An 11,958-nucleotide genomic window follows, 5' to 3' on the forward strand; every position below is an offset into this window, starting at 1 on the left:
TTGAACACGTATCTCGATTGTTCTTTGATTGACTTGACTGCAACTCTGGCTTGAACCATTTGATGTAAGGCAAGAGTATTGAGTGTCGACGACGCTAGGCGCACGTGCTACACGACTCGGTAACTACCGCATTCTTGATGCATCGTTAAATTTGTTCTGGCTTCAGGATGGTCTATCTTGGAGGTATTCTCATTTCATGCCTCATCACATAACTGCCCACCTCACACTCGAAGCACAATGTTCTCGGCTGAATTCTCCGGGGCCAGAAACCCAAGCATGGGCGTGGCCTCTATCCTATATTCCTCTCGAGGTTTGCCGGTAGATCAGGGCGAACCTGCGTCCGAGCAATCTCATAAAAAGGAGGATTACGAGAGTATACAACGTAAGCGGCGCGCAGAAATGATTCTCGCACAGTACGATCTGCTGATGAAGTACGCCGTGGAGAACAACCTGGTAAGGCCCAAACTCACACTGCAGTATCTTCCATTCGAGTACGGGGTCCACAACTAACCGCTCGTGTGTAGTCAATACCCCAGACTCGACAGTATTTTCGGAAGGTGGCGTTGGGAATTCCCACGGAACCTATCATCAAGAATTGGTTCCCTAGTTGATGAGACAAGATGGCAGAATCCGATGCACCACTTCGGCAATCATTTGCGAGGAGGATCCAGAAATCAAACCTAGCGCTCACGGTTCCAATATGAGTTTGAAAAGAATGTCGTACCAGGGAAATGAGTCTCTATGGCTGGTTCGGAGCCCTTTGTTTCTGTTCTGATGTCACAATCCATCGGCTACGAAGGATTGAACCCTGTACACCCGTTTTCTCATTTCCTGCCTCATGCGTGTCACCTTTCTGCAGCCAGCCGGTGGTTATCGTCAACCTTGTTTGCAACGAGGCTGACATATCACGTGTGTGCCATCTGGCAAGGCTGAAAGAAAGGCTGCCGGCAAAACATCGGAATCTCCGATTTTAAAAAATGTTGCCCGCACTGGAGATTTTGATAGCCACACCGCACCCGGCGATTGTGTAGCAGTTTCGCTTGTCCATATTGCTGTCAATATGTCTCTCGAGGAGAGGTTGGCCAAGATAAAATCGCCGAATCTCCAGAGTCAACAGCATGTAAGTTTTGCGACCCCATTGCAAGCCTGTGCGAGTCCTCTGACCCATCCACAGACTGCCGTGGTTCTGTCCTCCATCGAGGAAACCCTCACCGAGCAAAAGACGAAATTTACTCCCACGGCGTACTTTGCCGCTCTTCTCGCCCTTCTGAAACAATCTGCTTCTGCCGGAAGTGATAATGAGGTCGTTACCTCGACCGTTTATCTAGTCGACCTGATCACCTCGCACGTCCCCGCGGGCCTCCTCCGATCACAGTTTACCACGATCCTGTCCCTGCTAGGACCCTTCCTGAACGCCACTTTACAGAATGGACCTTTGCTACGGTCAGCAATAGGATGTCTGGAGTCGTTGCTGATTGCCCAAGATGCTGCGGCATGGAACCTTCCACAGACCCAGGCCAGCCCTCGGCAGACCATCCCTGTGTTGCTGACGCTGGCTATTGACTCGAGGCCCAAAATAAGAAAACGCGCGCAGGAGGCCATAACAAATATACTGAAAAATCCACCACCTGGTCCTGCGATCGATCATCCCGCCGCCGAAATGTGCGCAATTGCTGCCCAGAACAATCTGAAGAACGCCGTGGACCAGGTACACCAGGTACGGCGGCAGAAGGGTCGACCGGACGATAGTCACGAGCCTGCCGTGATTCATGCTCTGCAGTTGACCAAAACTATTGCAGTAGCATCGGGTGGATGGCCAAGCAAAAAGATTGAATCACTCTGCCATTTGCTCCTGTCCATATCCAGATCGAAGAATGACTACTTGGTTATGAGCGCTTTCGAAGTGTTCGAGGTGATATTTGAGGGAATGCAGGACGAGGTCTCGTCCTCAAAGTTGCCACGCTTGCTGGAAGCAATAGTGGATCTGAAGCCTCCTCAGAACGACTCTCAGCTGCTTCCGCCCTGGATAGCAATCTTATCAAGGGGCTATGGTACGGCGGCAGTCGTTGAACCCGAAGACACCTTCGCCAAGCTGCCGGAGCTCTGCGATCTAGTGAGTCCCTTTCTCACGAGCCCATCTCACAACATCAGAGTCTCGGCATCGGAGTGTCTCATTTCGTTCTTTGCCAATTGCATCCCGGACAGCGTCATATCCGACCCGTCAGTATACGATGAAAAAGTGTTGGAGCAACTCTCAAAAAGGGCCCTTGACCTCTTGGCCGTAAAATATCAGACAGCCTGGGTAGAAGTCTTCAGCGCATTGAGTGCCGTGTTTGACTCTCTGAGGTGGCGTGGGGATCCGTTCCTGCTACCTATCGTCAAGGCAATTGGTGAGCTACGGAGTTATGAGGGATTTCAAGGCAAGAAGGAAGCAGACGAGGTCCTTGGCCATGCCATCCGCAACCTTGGTCCCGGCGCTGTATTAAGCGTTCTACCTCACAACCTCATCAGACCACAGCCAGGCCAGCCTGGTAGAGCGTGGCTTCTCCCCCTACTGAGAGACCATGTCTCCAACACGAACCTGGCACATTTCAGATCCGACCTAGTTCCCCTCAGCGAGGCGATGTATCAAAGGGTAATCGATCATGGCAACGCTGAGAAGACGATGGATATCAAGGTCTTTGAGACTGTGGTGCAGCAGATCTGGGCTACATTACCAGGCTATTGCGATCTTCCTCTCGATCTGCAGACAGCTTTTGACCAGCCATTCGCAGAGATGCTCTCGAACCTCCTTTACAAGCAGACAGATCTGCGAGTCGATTTGTGTCGAGGTCTGCAAAATCTGGTGGAGTCGAACCAGGCCCTCCTAGCGTCAGATCTTTCAGACGAGGTGCTTTTGCTCGAACGTCGACTACAGAGGTCTGATGCCGAGAAGAATATTCAGCACCTGTCCCAGTTTGCGGGCAACCTTTTGGCTGTCTTATTTAATGTCTACAGTCAAACACTACCTCAGTCTCGTGCATACATTTTGCGATGTATCAACAGCTATCTCAGCATCACGCCGGAAAAGGATTTGGTGGACACTTTTGAGCGAGTGTCGACGATGCTTCAAGATGCACTTCCAAAAGCCGATCAGCCACTTCCCAAAAAGGAACCGCTTCAGCCATCCGCCAGCAAACTCCCTCCGACCTCTCATACATTACTTGATCTTGTTATTGCGCTTTCTGTTCACTTACCAAGATCGACATTTTCCTCGCTCTTCGCCATCTCCTCCGACATCCTAATCAACCCGATAATACTCAAATCCGATCCGCAACTCATCAAGAAGGCGTATAAACTCATTCCGAGGCTGTCAACTTCCCCCATCGGTGCAGAGGCGCTTGCTTCCCGTAACAGCGAACTGCAGGAGTTGATTCTTCGAACTTCAGAAACGACACCCGTTCCTGCCCGCCGAGATCGCATCCTCGCCATTGATACACTCGTCTCCTTCCTCCCTCATACCGACCTTCATTTTGTTCCCAGTATGCTCAGTGAGGTTGTCCTGGCTTGCAAAGACAGCAACGAGAAAGCCCGAACTGCAGGATTTGACCTCCTCATTGCTCTCACGGAAAAGATCTCCAGCCCATCCAATCCTCCGGGAACAATGATCCGCAACCGCCTGGTACCACACATGCCAGATGATTCCCCTGACGCACCAGCAACTCTTGAGGAGGTTTTCACCATGGTCAGTGCGGGGCTGGCAGGTGTGGCTCCGCATATGGTAGCCGCTAGCATCATTGCGCTCAGCCGGCTATTCTTCGAGTTTCATACACGACTAAGTGATAAGACGAAGGAGGAGCTTGTCGATACCGTTTGCATATTTTTGCAGTCGAACAATCGGGAAATTGTGCGCGCGGTGCTTGGATTTGTCAAAGTCATGGTTGTGGTATTGCCTATAGAAATGCTGGAACCCAGAATGCCCAGTATTGTCCCCGGGTTGATGGTGTGGAGCAAAGAAAACAAAGGACGGTTGAGAGCCAAGGTCAAGGGAATATTAGATCGCTGTCTGAGGAGGTTTGATTCAGCCAAGGTCGAAAGCTGGGTCGGGGGCGATGATCGGAAGATGGTTGTCAACATCCGAAAACGGAGAGAGCGAGGACGGCGGAAGAAGAAGGGCGATGGAGAAATGGATGAAGATGAGGAGACCACGACGACGAACAAATATGACAATGAATTCGATGAGGCTGTCTATGGATCGGACGACGACGATTCCGAGATCGCAGGTAGTGACGATGAAGACGACGACAATGCTACCATGTCAGGAGTTTCCTTCAAGAAATCTTCAGTGGATGGGAAGAAGCGAAGAAACGAACAGTATATTCGCCAGGACGAAGAAGATGACGAGCCGCTTGATCTCCTGGATCCACGAAGCATGGCGAGCATCGCCACCAAAAAACTCGGACGACTGAGGGATTTACAACCGGGAACGAAGAAAACGAAAGCAAGATACAATGAGGATGGCAAGCTGATCTTTAACGGCGAGCAAGAGGATGAAGGCGGCGATGTCGATGTTGTCATGTCAGGGTCAGGGAGCCAAGACAACTCGATCAACGCTTATCTCGACGCAGTTTCCGGCGCCGATGCGGTAAGAAGAGGTCAGAAAGGAAGGCTGAAGGTCAAATCCGGGATGCAGAAGAAAACAAAGCAAGAGACTCGCAACCGAGACGATGAGGAAATGGAGCTGGACGTTGAAGAGGCAAGACAGGTTGCCAGACAGATTATGCAGGGCTCCGGATCTCCCAAGTCGCCTGGAGGAAAGGCACAGGACCCAAAACAGCAAAGACGGGGATTGGGTGTTGAGAAAAGGAGAGACCAGTCTCAGAAGCAGCAATTCCGAGGCAGAAGCGGTGTGGGTAGACGAGGTGGTGGAAGAGTGCGATTTGGAGGCAGGGGTGGCGGTAGGCGATGAAAAGCCTCGCTTGATCCACGCCCTCGTTGTGTTTGGTGAGCATTTATGCATGGCATAGAATGGTATGCACCCGAGGACTAATTCAACGGTTGGCCAACGACGAAGACGAGGAGACATGGCTATGATGCCTTGAACGAAAGAGAGACGCTTTTCGTATGCTTCTTGGGAGAAGTTGACTGTGCCCTTCCATCTGGCTCTTCGGTTGCACATGGCGCCTTTTCCCTTTCTTCCTTTTTATCGCCGTGTTCTCTAATGGCCACCAAGGTTATTTCCATTCCAGTAGCCCCTGTTCCCTGTCCAACAAAGAGGACGAGGTTCACTGATTACTCTACAGTTCGATGCTACATACAAGGCGCCAGTCCAAGAATAGCAAAGCGTCCAAATTAAGCATTACATTATTCTTCTCCTAGCAAGTCGAGACCACGCTAGCGAGGAAACTATACCGAATATAGTTCTATCACTACGTCGTTGCTTTGCACACGGTACTGTTCATCTGTATCATCCAGCGCCTTTACAGTGGTGCAATCATTGTGGAGAGCATGGCAGGGCGATGTTAGCAAAGTCCCACTGAGGTAACCATTCTTGGTCATACTGCCTACTCATAACACTGGGGCTCTTGACCCCATGAATCCCCCTAGTTGGCTGGAGTGGAACCAGTAAAACCATGGAAGAGCATTTTCTATACCTCTTGAAAACCGCCTCTCATGACGGCCGACGCCTTGTGTCCCCGACGCTGCGTACATGAAGAATGATTATTATCAATCAGTGAACACACTCTCTTCCTTTCTCAAGCCCTTGCTCCGGAAAGCTGACAAAACAAATCTGGCAGCGGCACCTGGAAGTGGAATGGGCCTCCAAAACAGATCTCTGATCCCACCGGTATTATTAATGCTGGGTCCTGTTTGACCGAAAGGGGATTCAGCACCATCGTTCGGGGGCTATCACGAGATGTGCAAAGAGGTCTGGAGATGTCGGCTTCATGGGTTGGAGATTCGATATATTTAAAGCGGGCAAAGATCCAGCTTCAGACTCATCTACGAACAACAAAAAAAAAAAACACAAAAAGACAACGCTTCTTCGAAAAGAATCCAACTTGAACCACCACAGCAACATGGCTCGTTATATCCTTACCGGCACTAGTGGCCGTCTGGGCTCTCGAGTCCTCCGTCAAATTCTGGAAAAGAAGCTGATCCCGTCAAAGGATCTGATCATCTCGGCGTCAAGCCCGGACCGTGTCCCCGCGATTGCAAAGGAGTACGGTGTCGAGATCCGTCGAGGCGACTACACGGACACGGCGTCCCTCAGGACTTCGTTTGCGGGAGGTGACGTGCTGTTCCTCGTCTCTCACAACGACCCCGGCGTCAAGCGGGTCGAATATCACAAGAACGCGATCGAAACGGCGCGGGCAGTTGGCGTCAAGACAATCATCTACACCAGCATGATGTTCGGCGGCGAGACAGGCTTGGACAGCGTCATCGGGATCCAACAGGGCCATATCCACACCACTAAGTACCTGGAGGAGTGTGGGGTGGAGTACGTGATCCTCCGCGAGGGACTGTACGCGCAGGTTTGGGGGTACTACGCCGGGCCGCCCGTGTCTGGGGTGTTTAAGAAGGGCGACACGCAGCCGCTGGAATGGGTCGTGCCCAGCGACTCATCCATCGCCTGGGTCGACATTGACGACCTCGCCGAGGGCAACGCCCTGATCCTCGCCGACTACACCAGATACATTGGGCAGACGCTGCGGCTGACAGGGCCGCGATCCACGCCCGTGAGCGAGATCGCCAAGCTCGTCGAACAGCGCACAGGCCGCAAGGTAAACCTCCGCTTCGTGGGCAGGGACGAAGCCGTCAGGTATCACAAGGAGCACGGGAGCGTGCCCCGCGAGGCTTTCGGCTGGCTCGAGGACAACTGGGCCGGCTGGTTCGAGGGTCTCGCGAGGGGCGAGGGCGAGGTGGTCGATCCCTTTCTCGGGCAGTTGCTGGGACGGCCGGCCAGGGGCGTCGTGGAAATGGCCGACGAGTTTTTCACGCCCAAGTAGTTGGGTGCCTAAGGAGAACGTGCAGCATGACATGCAGTCGACAGAGCAAAGGCTGAGTGAGAGAGCCCGTCAAGGTGGATAGAATGATTTTTCAACAATACAACCTCTTTTCTCTTCTCCATTGGATGTGGAACTCCTCACACACAAGGCGGGAAGACTGAACCTGAGTCCGTCAAGATGAACCTATGAAATATCTCTATAAATCCAATGACGAAATCTGCATATAGTACTCTGTGGCGTCTTCAAAGTGGGCTGCTTGAAGGAGGCGGCGGGGTTAGTGCAGGAATTCATCGGGATACATAAGCCGTTTTCAACAGCAACTCGGTCACTGATCGAATCGTTCTTTCCTATTCTTCCCTTGCAATTATCCTCCTGCCCGGCATCGACTATTGAGGACACACAGTAAGACCTTCAATCTCGACCTTACTCTCTGTACATGGGGTTTCGCCAGCTTCGCCGCCTGACGAGCAAAATAGGGCAAGGCACTCGCGACGCCCTCGCTTAGGTGGCGTACATATCCATGTTCCCCTCCAATGGCCTCCTGCCAACACAGCCGTTGCCTCGTTCATCATGCCTTTGACTGGGGTTTGCCATGCCCACTCCCCTCTCCCCAAGGGCGCCTTGCAAAAGTACGGTCCCAAAGTGCAGAAGCAGGTCGTGGGGAGGATTTCCGTAATCTAAAGCTTTTGTCTGAATACCCACGGGAAACGTACACTGTTGAAAAAGACTGTTAATTGAAAATCCTAGGGACGGGGGTCGGTCTCCAGAGCTTCCATTTGCAGAGCTTCTACCTGAACCCAAGTCTTCACACGACAAGGCATCAATGGAAGCATCTGGGGAAATATACCCGGGCGCCGGCAGCGGTTCTGGATCCTGTCGCTCTTGTGCAAGGATGGTTGAAAATCGCAACTACAGGCCCAGCTATACTCACATCCACAAATCTGGACAGCAGGAATGCAACCGCTGCTGGATCATCGCACGAGCCGTGCAAACCATTTTCGAGGAGCATAAGCTGCTCGAGTCTGACAAATCGATCAGGAGCCTATCCCTCGAGAGATTTGGCGACGACGTCGACGAGATCTCGTGCGGCTGGAAAAGAGGAAGTTTCAAGGTCCAGATCTTTGTGGAAGACTCGGCCGCTGCCACTGTCGCTCGGCACTGTGCATGGCTAGGTGTCAGGCGCAATATTACGCTGGAACGAGACGCTTGTTTACAGTTTACATCCGACGCTTTGCGGACCTGTGTGCGTGAACATTGGAGGTGCAAACCAAGCTTGGGGTACATACCGAAGCGCCTTGTCGACGTGGGCATCGAGGGGACCGAAACCGTCAAAGTCGTTGACGACGCTCGCTCCAGTGTCTGCAAAGGAACTCCTATACAGCCTTGAGCTATTGCTGGGGCCCTCAGTCGGAGACCAAAGGCGCAATCTTGACCATGACAGCGCACAACCTGAAGGAGATGTCTGAGGGGATTCCCGTCGATAGAAAGTTGCCCGCAATGTTCTGGGACGCCATCAAAACCACTCGATCTCTTGGGATCCGATATCTATGGATCGATGCACTGTGTATTGCTCAAGGAGACAAAGAAGAGTGGCAGACCGAGTCTCTGGCGATGCGACAGATCTATGCTGGGGCGTATGTTGCCATTTCGGCAGATGCAGCATCCACCTGCGACAAGTCGTTCCTCGCTATGCCCGACAGATTATGGAGGTGAGGTATCGAGATCGGCTCACGTCGATTCGGCACCAAGATCTATGCGAGATTGCTCGATGACGGGGATCCCAATCGGGGCGGACCTATAACTGGCACCTCGTCCGAAGAGGAGGAATACAAGCTGCATTCTCGAGGCTGGACGTTGCAAGAGCTTCTGCTCAGCCCTAGACTGGTCTATTTCCGACGCGACCAGGTTTATTTCAGTTGTGCAGAGGGAAAGCTGTCAAGGGAAGACGGCGAGAGCCCGGCGGGGGTGAGCCGTCACGTCAGCCTCTTGAGGTTGGACGGAGTGCGCCGGACGTGGTTGCAGGAAGCGTCATGGCCACAAAACACCCCAAGGCCTCCCTGCGCCGCCTCGAATGACCAGCTTCTGGCCCTCTGGAAGCGCCTCTTGGTCCAATACACCACCCGAAAGCTCTCCCAACCAGACGATACGCTCCCGGCCATCTCTGGTCTGGCATCCCAGCTCAAACAGAAATTACCACCCGCACTATGTCTATTGCGCCGGTCTTTGGAGGGAGGATTTTGTGAGGGGATTGTGCTGGAGTCACGACTACGACTATTACGACGATGACGACGCGGTTAGGACGCGGATTGCGCCCAAGAATTCTCCCTCCTGGTCGTGGGTGTCCTGTCCTGGTCGGGTGGCGCACTCGTGGGACACAAGAGGTCAACCTCTGACTGAATTGATATCTCTGAATCGTCTTACGGAGGGGGACGACCTCAGCCACAACAACGCACCAATTCACGAGACAATGCAGGCTCTCGACATTTCATCTCAAGACCAGGAATTTGGCCACATTGGCTGTGTGGAGGCTACGATAGAAGGCCCAGTGCGCGAGGCTGAGCTTCGAGGCGTGAACGGTTCGAAGCAGTACATAGAGAGCCTCGCCAACTACCCCCTTTGGCTCCAGATGGATCACTGGGCAGACCCAGGCGGCTGGCTGGGAAGCGCAAGGAAGGAGGCTCGGGGTGTTTGGAATCGTCACGGTGGTAAGGTCTTCCTCGTCGCCCTGATTCGAGATTGGCGAGAGATCATGCACCTTGTCTTGGTCAGGTCTGCTACAACGCCCGACAGATACGTGAGGATCGGAATCTGTGAAGGCAGGGTTGAGACCCAGAGACCAGATTTGGACAGGAACGCACTAGCAGACAAGTGTCTGGCGAGTTTTGAGCAGAGACGCGTTGTACTCATTTGAGTCTCGGTCGCCTTGGAAGCAGCACTGAGGTGCATCTTGCACATTGCTGCGGGTATCAAGATCCTCTGCGGTATATCTAATGAGTGGCTCTGGAATCATCATCACTTCATCGAAACGTCGGGAGGTTGGATTGAATTCCTGAATACGAGACATGTAAATCTCAAGAAGCTTCATCGATTCTATACCAAAAATTCCGGGTGATAAGTTGGAGGGAAAAAAGGGGTTGAAGAGGAGCCGGCGCTACATTTATCCGTCACTGCCACGAAACCCAAAATCTAAGACGCACGTGATCATATTCCGACTTCAACCCAATTTGCTCTACCTCAATACCGAAGAGCCCATCTCTTCGCAGGCAATACAAGAAAATCCATCAAGCGCCATTTATATAGTAACTTGACTTGGAGACCGGTCACTTGCACTACGCAACAATGTGCCGCATTTGCGGACGCACGATCAAATGCATCTTTGACTCGATGCCCTCAAGGGTGCACTCATCCGTGCCGAAACCGTGAGCCTCTTTCTTCAATTAGCAGAACTCGCGGAGAAAACCCCGGTGACTGACTTTCGCATTGGGAGTAGCAGCAGATCCCTGCTCCGGCCTCACCAGACAAGATCTCACCATGTCTCATCGCGGACCCTCGTGCAGAGCGCCCTGAACATACCGTCCAAGCCTGTGGCCGCACCGCCCACATTTCTCCTGCCGTTCCGCGCAAAGCTTCACCAGACCAGGACGCGGCCGTCCACGACGACGCCGATATCCCAATTCCAGAACACTCAGCCTGAGATCCCCCCGAGTTATCTGTCCGCTACAGCTGACCAGACATCCTCGTCACCTTCCGCCACCGCGACCACCACGTCGGTATTCGCTCCGCGGGCGACCACACAATCTCTCGACCAGCCCCTCGTCCTCTCCCGGTCCCTGCAAACCCTTCTCCCCAAGCTCCACGTCCAAAAACCGCACTACATCGTCACCCACATCCACCGGTTTCCGTACCTCCTCACGGAGGGCGACACACTCCGCCTGCCGTTCCACATGAAGGGCGTGTCGCCCGGCGACGTCCTGCGGTTCAACCGCGCCAGCATCCTCGGGTCGCGGGACTACACGCTCAAAGCCGGCACCGCGGCCACCGAGTCCTACGACAAGCGCCGCACAGGCGAGCCCAACTACCTCGACGAGAGGCTGTTCGAGTGCCGGGTCCGCGTCATGGGCATCGAGACCCAGCCCATGACCCTCAAGGAGAAGAAGAAGCGGCGCAACCGGCACCGCAAGATCGTGCGTAGTAAGCACAAGTACACGCTGTGTCGGGTCATGCAGGTCCGCGTCAAGGCTCTGGACGAATTGATCCAGGGAGAAAAGGGGATGGTGCTTCTCGAGGGCCAGGAGAATGAGAACGGGAACGACAATGTCCACGCGCAGTAGTACTCGATTCTCACTCGGGGGGGTTTCGATACGCGAGGCCCGCTTGTACGAGGTACTTTGTAGGGAATATTTCGTGGTGCGAGTCAGGGAACCGGACACCGTGGAGAGAGATCATCTGTCTAGCGGAACAGTCCAGCTTTAAGTCACTACTCGTGTTATGCCACTGAAATACAATGTTGGCACAAGGACACAAACGGCTCACTCAAATGTACAGAATATACAATATTGGTTTTTTTGTCGTGCCAAATATCCGCCAAAGGAAAAACTGCTTTGCTTGCTTACTTGCTTTGCTTTGCTTTCCTTGCTTTGCTAGCCTAGGCACTTACATAGGTAGTAGGTAGGACCAAAGGACCAGATTATTCGATATACATCCGCTCCTAAACTCCCAAAACACCCAATGTTATTGGAAACGCCCCTCTTTCCCCGTCCCCCCCGTGCGTGCGTGCGTGCGCCCAAACATTGTGGAATGATTCATGGGCAAACAGAAAAAAAAAGGAAAAATAACCGAGCAGGAAAGGAATTTCCCTCCCCTTTTCCCCATTTCGTTCATTACTTTTCATTCAATCTGCCTGCCTGCCTGCCTGCCTGCTTCCAGTCATGGGAGAAAGATCGCTTCGTTCGTAACGGTCGGGGCTGTC

General features: G+C 53.0%; 4 protein-coding genes across 4 annotated transcripts; all 4 read left to right on the forward strand.

Annotated features, from left to right (window-relative positions):
* Positions 1-237: 237 nt before the first annotated feature.
* Z517_12369 (uncharacterized protein) lies at positions 238-611 on the forward strand (the record flags this gene model as incomplete). The annotated part of the gene is made up of 2 exons (XM_013422783.1): positions 238-453; positions 525-611. 2 exons carry the CDS (start codon positions 238-240, stop codon positions 609-611), a joined length of 303 nt encoding a protein of 100 aa, XP_013278237.1.
* A 449-nt stretch (positions 612-1,060) lies between these two features.
* On the forward strand, positions 1,061-4,948 carry Z517_12370 (uncharacterized protein; the record flags this gene model as incomplete). Its single annotated transcript, XM_013422784.1, has 2 exons — positions 1,061-1,120; positions 1,175-4,948. 2 exons carry the CDS (start codon positions 1,061-1,063, stop codon positions 4,946-4,948), a joined length of 3,834 nt encoding a protein of 1,277 aa, XP_013278238.1.
* Positions 4,949-6,059: 1,111 nt separating this feature from the next.
* On the forward strand, positions 6,060-6,989 carry Z517_12371 (uncharacterized protein; the record flags this gene model as incomplete). The annotated part of the gene is made up of 1 exon (XM_013422785.1): positions 6,060-6,989. The coding sequence occupies one exon, from the start codon at positions 6,060-6,062 to the stop codon at positions 6,987-6,989; it is 930 nt and encodes a 309-aa protein (XP_013278239.1).
* An 892-nt stretch (positions 6,990-7,881) lies between these two features.
* Z517_12372 (uncharacterized protein) lies at positions 7,882-11,320 on the forward strand (the record flags this gene model as incomplete). The annotated part of the gene is made up of 5 exons (XM_013422786.1): positions 7,882-8,346; positions 8,397-8,698; positions 8,750-9,228; positions 10,181-10,288; positions 10,431-11,320. The coding sequence occupies 5 exons, from the start codon at positions 7,882-7,884 to the stop codon at positions 11,318-11,320; spliced, it is 2,244 nt and encodes a 747-aa protein (XP_013278240.1).
* Between the last annotated feature and the right edge of the window lie 638 nt (positions 11,321-11,958).

Source organism: Fonsecaea pedrosoi, assembly GCF_000835455.1.
Source record: "Fonsecaea pedrosoi CBS 271.37 unplaced genomic scaffold supercont1.9, whole genome shotgun sequence".
Taxonomy (NCBI): Eukaryota; Fungi; Ascomycota; class Eurotiomycetes; order Chaetothyriales; family Herpotrichiellaceae; genus Fonsecaea; species Fonsecaea pedrosoi.